The 18,591-nt window shown below is 44.0% G+C and overlaps 1 protein-coding gene across 1 annotated transcript; it reads right to left on the reverse strand.

Moving 5' to 3' along the window:
- Nucleotides 1–175: 175 nt before the first annotated feature.
- LOC136570273 (2-acylglycerol O-acyltransferase 2-B-like) lies at nt 176–17,295 on the reverse strand. Its single transcript, XM_066570784.1, has 6 exons — nt 17,199–17,295; nt 15,002–15,180; nt 13,602–13,806; nt 11,419–11,590; nt 5,965–6,164; nt 176–1,460 (listed from the first exon to the last, which is right to left on the reverse strand). The coding sequence occupies exons 1-6, from the start codon at nt 17,293–17,295 to the stop codon at nt 1,306–1,308; spliced, it is 1,008 nt and encodes a 335-aa protein (XP_066426881.1). The 3' UTR covers nt 176–1,305.
- Nucleotides 17,296–18,591: the final 1,296 nt, after the last annotated feature.

Below are 18,591 nucleotides of genomic sequence, written 5' to 3' on the forward strand. Positions count from 1 at the left end.
AAAAAAACCCTCAAAAATCCCTCAAAATCCCCCCAAAATTCCTTTAAAATCCCCCCAAAATTCACCCCAAAAATCCCCAAAAAAATCCCAAAAAATCCCCTAAAAATCTCCCAAAATCCCCTCAAAAACCTCTTTAAAATTCCCCTAAAAAAACCCCAAAAAATCAGAATCCACCTCATTTTAAATCCATTTATTGGGTTAAAAATCCAACTTTTGGGTACAGAATTTTCGCGATTTTGCCCCCATTTTTTGGGGATTTTCCCCAAATTTTTTGGGATTTTTTGGGGGATTTTTTTGGGGATTTTTTGGGGATTTCCCCATTTTTGGGGGGATTTTTTTGGGGATTTTTTGGGGATTTTTTTGGGATTTTTTTGGATTTTTTTTATTTTTTGGGAGGATTTTTTGGGGATTTTTTTGGGGATTTTCCCCGATTTTTTTGGGGATTTTTTTGGGATTTTTTTGGGGTTCAAACGAAGCTGAAAAGCCCCAAAACCCCCTTAAAAAACAAAAAAAAATCCGAATTTTAAATCCATTTCTTGGGTTAAAAATCCAATTTTTTGGTACCAAATTTTTGCAAAGCTGCCCCCAAATTTTTTGGGATTTTCCCCAAATTTTTTTTTTATTTCCCCCAATTTTTGGGGGATTTTTTGGGGATTTTCCCCAATTTTGGGGGGATTTTTGGGGGGATTTTTTGGGGATTTTTTGGGGGATTTTTTGGGGATTTTTTTTTGGAATTTTGGGGGATTTTTTGGGGATTTTCCCCCAGTTTTTTGGAGATTTTTTGGGGATTTTTGGGGGGATTTTTTGCGATTTCCCCCCAATTTTTGGGGGATTTTTTGGGGGGATTTTTTGGGGGATTTTTTGGGGATTGTCCCCAATTTTTGGGGGATTTTTTTTTAATTTTTTGGGGATTTTTGGGGGGATTTTTTGGGGATTTTTTGGGAGATTTTTTGGGGATTCTTTTGGGATTTTTTGGGGATTCTTTTGGGATTTTTGGGGGATTTTTTTGGGATTTTTTGGGGATTGTCCCCAATTTTTTGGGGATTTTTTTTTTTTGGGGGGGGGATTTTTTGGGGATTTTCCCCCATTTTGGGGGGGATTTTTTGGGGATTTTTTGGGATTTCCCCCCAATTTTTGGGGGATTTTTGGGGATTTTTTGGGGATTTTCTGGGGATTTTGGGGGGATTTTCCCCCAATTTTGGGGGATTTTTTTTTATTTTTGGGGGATTTTTTGGGGGATTTTCCCCAAATTTTTTGGGGATTTTTCCCCAATTTTTGAGGATTTTTTGGGGGATTTTTTGGGGTTCAGACGAAGCTGAGGCGGCGCTCGGGGGGGACCCCGAACTCTCCCTTGTGCTCCTCAAAGAGCTCCCGGAGCCGCTCCCGGTACCGGCGGTGCCAGAGCTGAACCTGCTCCGGTGAAGGGTCCGGAACCCGCGGCAGCTCCAGAGGGGCCCCCACTGCAGGGAAAACACAAAAAAATCCAGGAGAAATCCCATAAAAATCTTGTAAAAAAATCCCATTAAAAAATCCCGTTAAAAAGCCCAAAAATCCCATTAAAATTGCCAAAAAATCCCATTAAAAATCCCATTAAAAAGCCCGAAAATCCCATTAAAAACCAAAAAAAATTGCAAAAAAATCCGATTAAAAACCCCGAAAATCCCATTAAAATTGCCAAAAAATCCCACTAAAATTCCCAAAAAATCCCATTAAAAATTCCCAAAAAATCCCATTAAAAATGCCATTAAAATTCCCAAAAACTGCCATTAAAATGCCATTAAAATTCCATTAAAAATTCTTTAAAATTCCCATTAAAATCCCATTAAAAATGCCATTAAAATTCCCAAAAAATGCCATTAAGACGCCATTAAAATTCCATTAAAAACTCTTTAAAATGCCATTAAAAATCCCACTAAAAAATCCCATTAAAATTGCCAAAAAATCCCATAAAAAAATCCCATTAAAAAGCCTGAAAATCCCATTAAGATTCCCAAAAAATCCCATTAAAATCCCATTAAAGATACTTAAAAATCCCACTAAAATTCCCATTAAGATTCCCAAAAAATCCCATTAAAAATTCCCAAAAAAATCCTATTAAAAAATCCAAAAAAATCCCATTAAAATCCCATTAAAGATACTTAAAAATCCCACTAAAATTCCCATTAAAATTCCCAAAAAATACCATTAAAATGCCATTAAAAATCCCACTATTAAAAAATCCCAAAAATCCCACTAACAGATCCCACTAAAAATGCCATTAAAAACCAAAAAAAAACCCCATTAAAATCCCATTAAAAAATCCCTTTAAAATCCCATTAAAAACCAAAAAAATTGCAAAAAAATCCCATTAAAAATCCCATTAAAATCCTTTAAAATCCCATAAAAATCCCATTAAAAAGCCCAAAAATCCCATTAAAAACCGAAAAAAAATGAAAAAAAAAAACCATTAAAAATCCACATTTTTTCACCGGGTTTTTTTTTGGTTTTTTCCCCCAAATTTCTGCATTTTTTCCCCTGAACTTTGCTCTCATTTCCCCCAATTTTTAACATTTTTTCCCATTTTTTCCCCGTTTTTTTAACGATTTTTTCCCATTTTTTAAACATTTTTTCCCTTTTTTTTCCCTTTTTTTTCCCCATTTTTTCCCCAATTTTCCATATTTTTTCACCAGGTTTTTTTTTGCTTTTTTCCCCAAAATTCTGCAATTTTTCCCCCAAATTTCCAGATTTTTTTCCCTGACTTTTGATCTCATTTCCCCCAATATTTTACATTTTTTCCCCATTTTTTACGCGTTTTTCCCCTTTTTTTCGCCAAATTTTCATATTTTTTCACCGGGTTTTTTTTTGTTCTTTTTGCCCATTTTTTGGGTTTTTTCCCCAAAATTCTGCAATTTTTCCCCTGACTTTTGCTGCCTTTCTCCCCAATATTTTACATTTTTCCCCAATTTTTTACGCTTTTTCCCCATTTTTTCCCCAAATTTCCACATTTTTCCACCGGGTTTTTTTTTTCTTTTTTTTTCCCAAAATTCTGCAATTTTTCCCCTGAACTTTGCTTCCTTTCTCCCCAATACTTTACATTTTTTCCCATTTTTTTCCCCCTTTTTTCCCATTTTTTCCCCAATTTTCCACATTTTTTCACCGGGTTTTTTTTTGTTTTTTCCCCCCAAATTTCTGCAATTTCCCCCCTGACTTTTGCTGCCATTTCCCCCAATTTTTTACATTTTTTCCCTAATTTTTTACGCTTTTTTCCCCATTTTTTCCCCAATTTTCCCCATTTTTTCACCGGGTGTTTTTTGGTTTTTTCCCCAAAATTCTGCAACTTTTCCCCCAAAATTTCCGAAATTTTTCCCCTGACTTTTGCTGTCATTTCCCCCAATATTTTACATTTTTTCCCAATTTTTTACGCATTTTTCCCCATTTTTTCGCCAAATTTTCTTTTTTTTTCCTTGTTTTTGCCCATTTTTTGGGTTTTTTCCCCAAAACTCTGGACTTTTTCCCCTAAAGTTTGCCGCCTTTGTCCCCAATTATTTACATTTTTTTCCCATTTTTTGAGGGTTGTTTTCCATTTTTTCGCCAATTTTCCATATTTTTCACCGGTTTTTTTTTTCTTCTTTTCCAAAAATTCCCATTTTTCCAAAATTTCCTTTTTCCCCCAAATTTCTGCAATTTCCCCCCTGACTTTTGCTGCCATTTCCCCCAATAATTTACTTTTTTTTTCCCATTTTTTTCCATTTCTTCGCCAAATTTTCATCTTTTTTCACCGGGTTTTTTTTGGTTTTTTCCCAAATTCCCGGTTTTTCCCCCCATTTTCCCTCACCCCCGGTGTGGATGGGCCGGCGGAAGGGCAGCAATCCCAAGCTGGACTGGAAAATGGGGACATTCATCCCAAATTTGGGGCTTTTTGCCCAAAATTTCCATTTTTTTTCACCCAATTTTTTCCCCCATATTTTGGGGATTTTTTCCCAAATTTTTCCTTTTTCCCCCAAAATTTCTGGGATTTTTTCCCTGAACTTTGCTCTCATTTCCCCCAATTTTTAACATTTTTTCCCATTTTTCCCCGTTTTTTTAACGATTTTTTCCCATTTTTTAAACATTTTTTCCCATTTTTTCCCCAATTTTCCATATCTTTTTCACCGGTTTTTTTTTGCTTTTTTTCCCAAAATTCCCATTTTTTCCCCAAAATTTCTGGAACTTTTCCCCTGAACTTTGCTTCCTTTCTCCCCAATACTTTACATTTTTTCCCATTTTTTTCCCCCTTTTTTCCCATTTTTTCCCCAATTTTCCACATTTTTTCACCGGGTTTTTTTTTGTTTTTTCCCCCCAAATTTCTGCAATTTTCCCCCTGACTTTTGCTGCCATTTCCCCCAATAATTTACATTTTTTTCCCATTTTTTTCCATTTCTTCGCCAAATTTTCATCTTTTTTCACCGGGTTTTTTTTGGTTTTTTCCCAAATTCCCGTTTTTTCCCCCCATTTTCCCTCACCCCCGGTGTGGATGGGCCGGCGGAAGGGCAGCAATCCCAAGCTGGACTGGAAAATGGGGACATTCATCCCAAATTTGGGGCTTTTTGCCCAAAATTTCCATTTTTTTTCACCCAATTTTTTCCCCCATATTTTGGGGATTTTTTCCCAAATTTTTCCTTTTTCCCCCAAAATTTCTGGGATTTTTTCCCTGAACTTTGCTCTCATTTCCCCCAATTTTTAACATTTTTTCCCATTTTTCCCCGTTTTTTTAACGATTTTTTCCCATTTTTTAAACATTTTTTCCCATTTTTTCCCCAATTTTCCATATCTTTTTCACCGGTTTTTTTTTTGCTTTTTTTCCCAAAATTCCCATTTTTTCCCCAAAATTTCTGGAACTTTTCCCCTGAACTTTGCCGCCTTTGTCCCCAATATTTTACATTTTTTTCCCAATTTTTATGCGGTTTTTTCCATTTTTTCGCCAAACTTCCACATTTTTTCACCGGGTTTTTTTTGTTTTTCCCCCCAAATTTCTGCAATTTCCCCCCTGACTTTTGCTGCCATTTCCCCCAATAATTTACTTTTTTTTTCCCATTTTTTTCCATTTCTTCGCCAAATTTTCATCTTTTTTCACCGGGTTTTTTTTGGTTTTTTCCCAAATTCCCGGTTTTTCCCCCCATTTTCCCTCACCCCCGGTGTGGATGGGCCGGCGGAAGGGCAGCAATCCGAAGCTGTACTGGAAAACGGGGACATTTACACAAAATTTGGGGTTTTTTAACCCAATTTTTTCTGCTTTTTCCCAATTTTTGTGGTTTTCTATTTTATTTTTCCCAAAATTCCCTTTTTCCCCTCAAAGTTTCTGCAATTTTTTCCCTGAACTTTGCTCTCATTTCCCCCAATTTTTTACATTTTTTCCCTAATTTTTTACGCTTTTTTCCCCATTTTTTCCCCAATTTTCCACATTTTTTCACCGGGTGTTTTTTGGTTTTTTCCCCAAAATTCTGCAACTTTTCCCCCAAAATTTCCGAAATTTTTCCCCTGACTTTTGCTGTCATTTCCCCCAATATTTTACATTTTTTCCCCATTTTTTACGCATTTTTCCCCATTTTTTCGCCAAATTTTCTTTTTTTTTTCTTGTTTTTGCCCATTTTTTGGGTTTTTTCCCCAAAACTCTGGACTTTTTCCCCTAAAGTTTGCCGCCTTTGTCCCCAATTATTTACATTTTTTTCCCATTTTTTGAGGGTTGTTTTCCATTTTTTCGCCAATTTTCCATATTTTTCACCGGTTTTTTTTTTCTTCTTTTCCAAAAATTCCCATTTTTCCAAAATTTCCTTTTTCCCCCAAAATTCTGCAATTTTCCCCCTGACTTTTGCTGCCATTTCCCCCAATAATTTACTTTTTTTTTTCCCATTTTTTTCCATTTCTTCGCCAAATTTTCATCTTTTTTCACCGGGTTTTTTTTGGTTTTTTCCCAAATTCCCGGTTTTTCCCCCCATTTTCCCTCACCCACGGTGTGGATGGGCCGGCGGAAGGGCAGCAATCCGAAGCTGTACTGGAAAACTCCCCGGGCGTGGAACAGCGGCAGCGCCACCCCCAGCAGGCGCTGGAGCCGGGCCTGGAGGCGCCGCAGCCGCGAGCCCGGCGGGTTCGGGACCTGCTGGAAGAGCTCGTTCTCCCCAAAGCTGAACACGGGCACCAAGGGGGTGCTGCAAAATCAACGGGGAACCCCAAAGTCAGGGGGGGGATGGAGAGACAGGGAGGAAATCCCAAATCCCGGCCCGAAATCGCGCTCTGGGAGCGTAAAAATCCACCCTGGAAATGGCAAATCCCGGCCTGAAATTGCACTTTGGGAACCCCAAATCCCGTCCCGAAATTGCACTTTGGGAACCCCAAAATTCCCATTGCAAACCCCAAATCCCTTCCTCAAATATCCCTTGGGAAATCCCAAAATTCCACTCTGAAAATCCCAAATCCCGTCCCAAAATTGCACTTTGGGAGCATAAAAATCCCTCCTGGAAATCCCAAATCCCGTCCCAAAATTGCACTTTGGGAACCCCAAATCTCGTCCCAAAATTGCACTTTGGGAGCATAAAAATCCCTCCTGGAAATCCCAAATCCCGGCCTGAAATTGCACTTTGGGAACCCCAAATCCCTTCCCAAAATTGCACTCTGGAAATCCCAAATCCCTTCCCAAAATTCCACTCGAGGAACCCCAAATCCCATCCCAAAATTGCACTTTGGGAACCCCAAATCCCTGCCTGAAATTGCACTTTGGGAACCCCAAAATTCCCATTGCAAACCCCAAATCCCTTCCTCAAATATCCCTTGGGAAATCCCAAATCCCTTCCCGAAATTCCACTCTGGAAACCCCAAATCCCGTCCCAAAATTGCACTTTGGGAACCCCAAATCCCGTCCCAAAATTGCACTTTGGGAGCATAAAAATCCCTCCTGGAAATCCCAAATCCCTTCCCAAAATTCCACTCGAGGAACCCTAAAAAATCCACCATGGAAACCCCAAATCCCGTCCCAAAATTGCACTTTGGAAACCCCAAATCCCGTCCCAAAATTGCACTTTGGGAACCCCAAAATTCCCATTGCAAACCCCAAATCCCTTCCTCAAATATCCCTTGGGAAATCCCAAAATTCCACTCTGGAAATCCCAAATCCCATCCTAAAATTGCACTTTGGGAACCCCAAATCCCTGCCTGAAATTGCACTTTGGGAACCCCAAATCCCTGCCTGAAATTGCACTTTGGGAACCCCAAATCCCTGCCTGAAATTGCACTTTGGGAACCCCAAAATTCCCATTGCAAACCCCAAATCCCTTCCTCAAATATCCCTTGGGAAATCCCAAATCCCTTCCCGAAATTCCACTCTGGAAACCCCAAATCTCGTCCCAAAATTGCACTTTGGGAGCATAAAAATCCCTCCTGGAAATCCCAAATCCCTTCCCGAAATTGCACTTTGGGAACCCCAAAATTCCCATTGCAAACCCCAAATCCCTTCCTCAAATATCCCTTGGGAAATCCCAAAATTCCACTCTGAAAATCCCAAATCCCGTCCCAAAATTGCACTTTGGGAGCATAAAAATCCCTCCTGGAAATCCCAAATCCCGGCCTGAAATTGCACTTTGGGAACCCCAAATCCCTTCCCAAAATTGCACTCTGGAAATCCCAAATCCCTTCCCAAAATTCCACTCGAGGAACCCCAAATCCCATCCCAAAATTGCACTTTGGGAACCCCAAATCCCTGCCTGAAATTGCACTTTGGGAACCCCAAAATTCCCATTGCAAACCCCAAATCCCTTCCTCAAATATCCCTTGGGAAATCCCAAAATTCCACTCTGAAAATCCCAAATCCCATCCTAAAATTGCACTTTGGGAACCCCAAATCCCGGCCTGAAATTGCACTTTGGGAACCCCAAATCCCGTCCCGAAATTGCACTTTGGGAACCCCAAAATTCCCATTGCAAACCCCAAATCCCTTCCTCAAATATCCCTTGGGAAATCCCAAATCCCTTCCCGAAATTCCACTCTGGAAACCCCAAATCTCGTCCCAAAATTGCACTTTGGGAGCATAAAAATCCCTCCTGGAAATCCCAAATCCCGGCCTGAAATTGCACTTTGGGAACCCCAAATCCCTTCCCAAAATTGCACTTTGGGAACCCCAAAATTCCCATTGCAAACCCCAAATCCCTTCCTCAAATATCCCTTGGGAAACCCCAAATCCCTTCCCAAAATTCCACTCTGGAAACCCCAAATCCCGTCCCAAAATTGCACTGTGGAAATCCTAAATCCCTTCCCAAAATTCCACTCGAGGAACCCTAAAAAATCCACCATGGAAACCCCAAATCCAGTCCCAAAATTGCACTTTGGGAACCCCAAAATTCCCATTGAAAACCCCAAATCCCTTCCTCAAATATCCCTTGGGAAATCCCAAAATTCCACTCTGAAAATCCCAAATCCCATCCTAAAATTGCACTTTGGGAATCCCAAATCCCGGCCTGAAATTGCACTTTGGGAACCCCAAATCCCGTCCCAAAATTGCACTTTGGGAACCCCAAAATTCCCATTGCAAACCCCAAATCCCTTCCTCAAATATCCCTTGGGAAATCCCAAATCCCTTCCCGAAATTCCACTCTGGAAACCCCAAATCCCGTCCCGAAATTGCACTTTGGGAACCCCAAATCCCGTCCCAAAATTGCACTTTGGGACCCCAAAAATTCCTTCCCCAAATCGCCCTTTAAGAAGCCCAAAATTCCCATTGCAAACCCCAAATCCCTTTACTCAAATATCCCTAAAAATCCCTCCTGGAAATCCCAAATTCCTTCCCAAAATTCCACCTTGGGACCCTAAAAATCCCCCCTGGAAATGCCAAATCCCTTCCCGAAATTCCACTCTGGAAATCCCAAATCCCGTCCCAAAATTGCACTGTGGAAATCCTAAATCCCTTCCCAAAATTCCACTCGAGGAACCCTAAAAAATCCACCATGGAAACCCCAAATCCCGTCCCAAAATTGCACTTTGGGAACCCCAAAATTCCCATTGCAAACCCCAAATCCCTTCCTCAAATATCCCTTGGGAAATCCCAAAATTCCACTCTGAAAATCCCAAATCCCATCCTAAAATTGCACTTTGGGAACCCCAAATCCCGTCCCGAAATTGCACTTTGGGAACCCCAAATCCCATCCCGAAATTGCACTTTGGGAACCCCAAAATTCCCATTGCAAACCCCAAATCCCTTCCTCAAATATCCCTTGGGAAATCCCAAATCCCTTCCCGAAATTCCACTCTGGAAACCCCAAATCCCGTCCCAAAATTGCACTTTGGGACCCCAAAAATCCCTTCCCCAAATCGCCCTTTAAGAAGCCCAAAATTCCCATTGGAAACCCCAAATCCCTTTACTCAAATATCCCTAAAAATCCCTCCTGGAAATCCCAAATTCCTTCCCAAAATTCCACCTTGGGACCCTAAAAATCCCCCCTGGAAATGCCAAATCCCTTCCCAAAATTCCACTCTGGGAACCCCAAATCCCGTCCCAAAATTGCACTGTGGAAATCCTAAATCCCTTCCCAAAATTCCACTCGAGGAACCCTAAAAAATCCACCATGGAAACCCCAAATGCCGTCCCAAAATTGCGCTTTGGGACCCTAAAAATCCCTCCTGGAAATCACAAATCCCTTCGCAAAATTGCATTCTGGAAACCCCAAATCCCTTCCTCAAATATCCCTAAAAAATCCGCCCTGGAAGTCCCAAATCCTGTCCCAAAATTCCACTTTGGGAACCCCAAATCCCTCCTGGAAACCCCAAATCCCTTCCCAAAATTGCATTCTGAAAATCCCAAATCCCTTCCCCAAAATCTCCATTGGAAACCCCAAATCCCGTCCCAAAATTCCCTCCTGGAAATCCCAAATCCCATCCCCAAATTGCACTTTGGGACCCCAAAATTCCCATTGCAAACCCCAAATCCCTTCCTCAAATATCCCTTGGGAAATCCCAAATCCCTTCCCAAAATTCCACTCTGGAAACCCCAAATCCCTTCCTCAAATATCCCTAAAAATCCCCCCGGGAAATCCCAAATCCCGTCCCGAAATTCCACTCTGGAAACCCAAATCCCTTCCCAAAATTGCACTTCGGGAGCCTAAAAATCCTGTCCCCAAATCGCCCTTTAAGAACCCCAAAATCTCCACAGGAAACCCCAAATCCCTTCCTCAAATATCCCTAAAAATCCCTCCTGGAAACCCCAAATCCCTTCCCCAAAATCTCCATTGGAAACCTCAAATCCCTTCCCAAAATTCCACTTTGGGAGCCTAAAAATCCCCCTGGAAACCCCAAATCTCTTCCCAAAATTCCACTTTGGGAACACCAAATCCCTCCCCCAAATCCCCCATTTATCCCTTCCCAAAACCCCCAAAATCACCTCAAAATCCCCAAAATCTCCCACTTTAGACCCCAAATTCCCGATTTATCCCCCCAAAACCCCAATTTCTCCTCCCAAAATACCCCAAAATCCCGATTTATCCCCGAATTCCCCTAAATAAGACCCCAAAATCCCCATTTATCACCTCAAAACCCCCATTTATGCCCCCCAAAATCCCCATTTATCCTCCCGAAACCGACCCAAAACCCCCATTTATGCCCCCCAAAATCCCCATTTATCCTCCCGAAACCGACCCAAAACCCCCAAATAAGACCCCAAAATCCCCATTTACCACCCCAAAAACGACCCCAAAAGGCCCCAAAATCCCTATTTCTCTCCCCAAAATCCCCTCAGGGACCCCAAAATCCCCATTTCTCTCCCCAGAATCCCCATTTCTCTCCCCAAAATCCCCTCAGGAACCCCAAAATCCCCATTTTTCCCCAAAATTCCGATTTTTTTCCCCCAAATCCCCACCCGTATTTGAGGCCGATCCTGACGAAGCCCGTCCTGCCCAGCGGCTGCAGCGGCCCCGGCCGAGCCTCCAGGGACCCCCTCAAAATCCCCATTTCTCTCCCCAGAATCCCCATTTCTCTCCCCAAAATCCCCTCAGGGACCCCAAAATCCCCATTTTTCCCCCCCAAAATTCCGATTTTTCCCCCCCAGAATTCCGATATTTCCCCAAAAATCCCCAGCCGTATTTGAGGCCGATCCTGACGAAGCCCGTCCTGCGCAGCAGCTGCAGCGGCCCCGGCCGAGCCTCCAGGGACCCCCTCAAAATCCCCATTTCTCTCCCCAAAATCCCCATTTTTCCCCAAAATCCTCATTTCTGCCCCAAAATTCCGATTTTTTTCCCCAAAATCACCACCCGTATTTGAGGCCGATCCTGACGAAGCCCGTCCTGCCCAGCGGCTGCAGCGGCCCCGGCCGAGCCTCCAGGGACCCCCTCAAAATCCCCATTTCTCTCCCCAAAATCCCCATTTCTCTCCCCAAAATCCCCATTTCTCTCCCCAAATTCCGATTTTTTTCCCCAAAATCCCCACCCGTATTTGAGGGCGATCCTGACGAAGCCCGTCCTGCGCAGCAGCTGCAGCCGCAGCGCCCCCGGCCGAGCCTCGAGAGCCTCCGGGGGCCCCCCAAGGGCGATCACGGCCACGAGGCCGCCGGGCCCCGCCAGGAGGTGCTCAAGGCTCGAGGCCTCCGAGGAAACCAGGCCTGGAAAATTCAGAATGAAAGGGGAAATAAATCAAAAATAAAGGGGAAAAAATTCAGAATTAAGGGGGAAAAAATTCGGAATTAAAGGGGAAAAAGTTCGGAATTATTCAGAACCCCAGACAGGCCCCGCTAGGGGGTGCTCGAGGCCTCTGAGGAAACCAGGCCTGGAAAATGCAGAATTTAAGGGGAAAAAAATTAAAAATAAAAGGAAAAAAATTCAAAATTAAAGGGGAAAAAATTTGGAATTACAGGGGAAAAAATTCGGAATTATTCAGAACTCCAGGCCAGGCCCCGCCAGGAGGTGCTCAAGGCTTGAGGCCTCCAAGGAAACCAGGCCTGGAAAATTCAGAATTAAAGGGGAAAAAATTAAAAATAAAAGAAAAAAAATATTCAGAATTAAAGTGGAAAAAACTTCAGAATTAAAGTGGAAAAAAAAATTGAGAATTATTCAGAACCCCAGGCCAGGCCAGGAGGTGCTCAAGGCTTGAGGCCTCAGACGAGACCAGACCTGGAACAATTCAGAATTAAATGGGAAAATAATCAAAAATAAAGGGGAAAAAATTTCAGAATTAAAAGGGAAAAGAATTCAGAATTAAAGGGGAAAAAATTCAGAATTAAAGTGGAAAAAAAATTTCAGAATTATTCAGAACCCCGGGCCAGGCCAGGCCAGGAGGTGCTCCAGGCTCAAGGCCTCTGAGGAAACCAGGCCTGGAAAATTCAGAATTAAAGAGGAAAAAAATTAAAACTAAAGGGAAAAAAAATCGGAATCAAAGAGGAAAAAATGTCAGTATTAAAGGGGAAAAAAATCGGAATTAAAGGGGAAAAAAATTCAGAATTATTCATAACCCCAGGCTGGGCCAGGAGGTGCTCCAGGCTCGAGGCCTCTGAGGAAACCAGGCCTGGAAAATGCAGAATGAAAGGGGAAATAAATCAAAAATAAAAGAAAAAAAATATTCAGAATTAAAGAGGAAAAAAACTTCAGAATTTAAAAGGAAAAAATTCAGAATTAAAGTGGAAAAAAAAATTCAGAATTATTCAGAACCCCAGGCCAGGCCAGGCCAGGCCAGGCCAGGCGGTGCTACAGGCTCGAGGCCTCTGATGAGACCAGGCCTGGAAAATTCAGAATTAAAGGGGAAAAAATTCAGAATTAAAGGGAAAAAAATCGGAATCAAAGAGGAAAAAATTTCAGTAATAAAGGGGAAAAAAATCGGAATTAAAGGGGAAAAAATTGAGAATTATTCAGAACCCCAGGCCGGCCCCGCCAGGGGGTGCTCCAGGCTTGAGGCCTCTGAGGAAACCAGGCCTGGAAAATGCAGAATGAAAGGGGAAATAAATTAAAAATAAAGAGGAAAAAAAATCGGAATCAAACAGAAAAAAATTTCAGTATTAAAGGGGAAAAAAATCGGAATTAAAGGGGAAAAAAAATTCTGAATTATTCAGAACCCCAGGCCGGCCCCGCCAGGGCTGCTCCAGGCTCGAGGCCTCCGAGGAAACCAGGCCTCGAAAATTCAGAATTAAAGGGGAAAATGAATCAAAAATAAAGAAAAAAAAAATCAGAATTAAAGGGAAAAAAAAAATCGGAATTAAAGGGGAAATTTTAATTTTTTTTTTTATTATTTCCCCAAGTCCTTGATGGATATTTCGGCTCTTTTTTAACCCTTTCCTCACCGCCACCCAAGACATTTTCTGTTTTATTGAAATCTTTAAATTGAATTTAAATTTAACTATGAATTTAGTATTCATTCAATTGAATATTAACGTAAATTGAAGTATATTTACATTTTTAAATTTTGTTTTATTTCAAAATCGTTTTAAATTGGTTTTCATTCGAACTTGGAAAGTTTTTCACTTTGAAATTTTAAATGATTTCCTCTTAAAAAAAAAGACATTAAAAGAACATTTTCTTTTTTTTTTTAATTAAAAAAATTCAAAACAAATTTTAATTTTTTAATTTTAATTATTTCCCCAACTCCCTGCCGGCTATTTCGGCCCTTGTTAACCCTTTCCTCACCGCCGGCCATGGCGTAGTCCCTGAAGAGCGGCAGCCGGAACCAGCAGGGCAGCGTCAGCAGCCGCGGCTGCAGCCCCGGGAAGAGGCGCCCGAACCCGGTGGCCTCGGTGCAGAAATTCCCGAAGGCGCCGGCGGCCAAAACCCCGTGAGGGTGGAACCCGAACACGTAATTGCGGCCTGGATCCAGCGGCACCGTCCGGATCAGCTGGAAAAATCAATTTATTTCGGGGATTTTTGCGAATTTTCGGGATTTATTTATTTATTTTTGGGGTATTTTTAGGATTTTTTAGGGGATTTTTGGAGGGTAATTAGGGATTTTTTTTTTTTTTTTTAAATTTTGGAGTTTTAGTTTTCATTACTGGGAGGCTTTGGGAATTGGAGGTTTGGGGGTTTTTTTGGGTTGATTTTTTTTTTTTATTTTTTGGGAATTTATGGGTTGGGAATTTATACGGTTGAGCCGTATATGGGTATACGGCGAGGCGTGGAGAGATCCTCCAGAGACCCAAAAAATCCCCTCAAAATTACCCCAGGAATTCTCATCCAGGAGCCCCAAAATCCTCCAAAACTCCACTCAGGCAGCCCAGAACCCCAAAACCTTCAGAATCCCCCCAAAATCCCCATTTTTCCCCCCATTTTCCCCTCAGGATCACCGAGATGGGGAAGTAGTCCCGGAAGTGGTTCCAGACGGGCCAGGCCCAAGGGCGCCCCTGGCGGCCGGGCATGTGCCGGTCCTCCAGAGAACCCAAAACCTCCCAAAATCCCCTCAAAACTCCCCTCAGGAACCCCAAATCCCCCAAACCCCATCCAGGGACTCCAAAACACCCCAAATCCCCTCACAACCCCATTTCCGGCCATTTTCCCCTCAGGATCACCGAGATGGGGAAGTAGTCCCGGAAGTGGTTCCAGACGGGCCAGCCGCGCACCCAGGCGCACGGGCGCTCCCCTTAGTGGCGATCCTCCAGAGACCTCCCCCCCCCAAATCCCCCCAAAACCCATCCAAGGACCCCAAAATTCCCCCTGAAACCCCTAAAATTCCACTAAAGGAACCCCAAACACCTCCCCAACCCCACCCCGGATCCCTCTAAACCCCACCCAGTGACCCCCAAAAGCCCCCAAAATCCCCTCAAAACCCCATTTCCCGCCATTTTCCCTCCAGGATTACCGAGATGGGGAAGTAGTCCCGGAAGTGGTTCCAGACGGGCCAGGCCCAAGGGCGCCCTCTAGCGGCCGGGCATGTGCCGGTCCTCCAGAGACCCCCAAACCCCCTCAAAACCCATCCAGGGACCCCAAACGCCCCCCAAAACTACATTTAGGGACCCCAAGACCCTTCTAAACCGCACCCAGTGACCCCCAAAATCCCCTCACAACCCCATTTCCGGCCATTTTCCCCTCAGGATCACCGAGATGGGGAAGTAGTCCCGGAAGTGGTTCCAGACGGGCCACGCGCGCACCCAGGCGCAAGGGCGCCCCCCGCGGCGGGGCGTGTCCCGGTCCGCCAGCAGCCACAGCCCATAGAGCAGCGCCGGCAGCCAGAGCGGCCCGCGGAGCGCCAGCACGAACAGCACCGTGCACAGCTGGCCTGGGGATCGATAGTCATCGATTGGTTATCGATTAGCAGCTATTGGGGTCCGTTATCGGGTTAGAAATGTGAATATATAAATGTATATATATGTTTATATATGTATATATATATGTATATTTAACTATCAGCACGAACAGCACCGTGCACAGCTGGCCTGGGGATCGATAGTCATCGATTGGTTATCGATTAGCAGCTATTGGGGTCCGTTATCGGGTTAGAAATGTGAATATATAGATGTATATATATGTATATATATGTATATATATGTATATTAGCAGGAACAGCACCGTGCACAGCTGGCCTGGGTAATCAATAGTTATCGATTGGTTATCGATTATCAGCTATTGGGATCCGTTATCGGGTTATAGATAGGGATATGTAAATATTTTTGTGGCTGTATGTATATAAATATAAATATAAATATAAATATAAATATAAATATAAATATAAATATAAATATAAATATAAATATAAATATAACTACCAGCAGGAATAGCACTGTGCAGAGCTGGCCTGGGGATCGATAGTTATTGATAGGATATCGATAGTTATTAATAATTAGATATTGGTTATCGGGAATATTTAAATTTATAAAGATATAAAAATATATATAAATATATATACCTATTATATATTATATATATTTTATTTATACTTATTTATATTTTTATATATGTTAATATTTATATTTATATTTATAATAAATATTTAGCACCAATAATCATTAATAATTATTTATATTGAAAATTATCTATTGGTTATCGTTATTGGGTTAGAAATATCAATAAATGCATATAATACAATAATATGTGCTTTATATATATATATATATATATATATATATATATATATAAAAATATATAAAATATTCCTCTGGGATTTTATTCCCCATATTATGGGATTTTTTTCCCCCCTAATTCTGGAATTTTATGTCCCAAATTCTGGGACTTTTCCCCCTCTAATTCTGGGATTTTTTGTTTTAAATTCTGGGATTTTATTCCCCAAATTCTGGGATATTTCTCTCTTTAATTCTGGGATTTTATTTCCCTAATTCTGGAATTTTCCCCGTCCAATTCTGGGATTTTATTTCCCAAATTCTGGGATTTTATTTCCCATATTCTGGAATTTTCCCCGTCCAATTCTGGGATTTTCCCCGTCCAATTCTGGGATTTTTTTGTCCCAAATTTTGGGATTTTTTGCCCCAAATTCTGGAATTTTCCATGTCCAATTCTGGGATTTTATTCTCCAAATTTTGGGATTTTTTTGTCCCAAATTCTGGAATTTTCCCCGTCCAATTCTGGGATTTTATTCTCCAAATTCTGGGATTTTTTTGCCCCAAATTCTGGGATTTTTTTTACCCCATATTCTGGGATTTTTCTCTCTTTAATTCTGGGATTTTTCCCCCAAATGCCCCCAACTCCAGACACAAAAAAACCCCAAATTCAGACCCCAAAAACCCCCAAATCTTCAGAGCACCCCGAATCCTCCCAGAACCCCAAAACCTCAAATTTTCCGACCCCCCCAAAACCCCAAAAATCCCAAATTTCAGGGTGGGAACTCTCAGCGCCGCCCTAAAGAATTTGAGGTAAAAAGTGGGGGTCAAAGTGGGGCTGGGGGATTTTGGGGATCCCCACCCGAATTTCGGGGACCCCCCCTTAAAATTCCACCCCGATCACCCCAAATTTCCACCCCAGGAACCCCAAAAATCCCAAATTTCAGGGTGGGAACTCTCAGGGCTGCCCTGAAGAACTTTGAGATAAAAAGTGGGGGTCAAAGTGGGGCGGGGGGATTTTGGGGACCCCCGGCCGAATTTTGGGGACCCCCCCCTCACAATTCCACTCCAGGAATCCCAAAAACCCCAAATTTCAGGGTGGGAACTCTCAGGGCTGCCCTGAAGAAATTTGGGGTAAAAATGGGGGGTCAAAGGAGGGCTGGGGGATTCTGGGGAGCCCCGGCCGGATTTCGGGGACCCCGGGGGGATTTTGGGGAGCCCTGTGAGGGTTTTGGGGGCTCACCGAGCAGGAGGAAGGAGCAGACCCACTGCAGCACGGCCAGGGTCTGCAGGCGGCGCCGCAGGGGCAGGCGCAGGGGGGCGAACTCCAGCAGGGGCATGGGGGGGATTTGGGGGGTCCCGAGGGGGTTTGGGGGGTCCTGAGGAGGTTTGGGGGGGTCCCGAGGGGATTTAGGGGGTGCCGAGGGGGTTTAGGGGAGATTTGGGGGGGATCTGAGGGGGTTTAGGGGAGGTTTAAAGGGGATTTTGGGGGGGTCCTGGGGGGATTTGGGGGGTCCCGAGGGGGTTTGGGGGGGTCCCGAGGGGATTGGGGGGGATTTAGGGGGGATCTGGGGGGGTTTAGGGGGATTTAGGGGGTCCCGAGGGGGTTTGGGGAGGTTTAAAGGGGATTTGGGGAGGATTCGGGGGGTCCCGAGGGGGTTTGGGGAGTTCCGAGAGGGTTTAGGGGGGATTTGGGGGGGTCCCGAGGGGGTTTGGGGGGTCCTGAGGAGGTTTGGGGGAGTCCCGAGGGGATTTAGGGGGTGCCGAGGGGGTTTAGGGGAGATCTGGGGGGAATTTTGGGGAGTTCCGAGGGGGTTTAGGGGGGATTTAGGGAGGATCTGAGGGGGTTTGGGGGGATTTAAGGGGGGATCCGGGGGGGTTTAGGGGGTCCCGAGGGGATTTGAGGGGTCCTGAGGGGGTTTAGGGGAGATTTGGGGGGGATCTGAGGGGATCCTGAGGGGGTTCAGGGAGGATTTAGGGGGGTCCCAAGGGGATTTGGGGCGGATTTAGGGGGGATCCGGGGGGATTTGGGGGGGTCCTGAGGGGATTTGGGGGGGTCCTGGGGGGATTTTGGGGGGGGATTTAGGGGGGATCTGAGGGGGTTTGGGGAGGTTTAAAGGGGATTTGGGGGGGATTTTGGGGAGTTCCGAGAGGATTTAGGGGGGTCCCGAGGAGATTTAGGGGGGATCCGAGGGGGTTTAGGGGGTCCCGAGGGGATTTAGGGGGGGATTTTGGGGGGGTCCCGAGGGGATTTAGAGGGTCGTGAGGGGATTTGGGGGAATTTAGGGGGGATCTGAGGGGGTTTAGGGGGTCCTGAGGGGGTTTGGGGGGGATTTGGGGAGGTTTAAAGGGGATTTAGGGGGGATTTTGGGGGGTCCCGAGGGGGTTTAGGGGAGATCCGGGGGGGATTTAGGGGTTCCCGAGGGGGTTTGGGGGGGATTTAGGGGGGTCCCGAGGAGGTTTGGGGGGGTCCGGGATCGCAGGAGAGGTTACTGGGAGCACTGGGATGATTTGGGGGGGTTACTGGGAGCACTGGGGGGGTTACTGGGAGCACTGGGATGATTTTGGGGGGGTTACTGGGAGCGCTGGGGGGTTACTGGGAGCGGGAGGGAGTTACTGGGAGCGCAGGGTGAGAG

This window comes from Molothrus aeneus, unplaced genomic scaffold (genome assembly GCF_037042795.1).
Source record: "Molothrus aeneus isolate 106 unplaced genomic scaffold, BPBGC_Maene_1.0 scaffold_30, whole genome shotgun sequence".
Lineage (NCBI taxonomy): Eukaryota > Metazoa > Chordata > Aves > Passeriformes > Icteridae > Molothrus > Molothrus aeneus.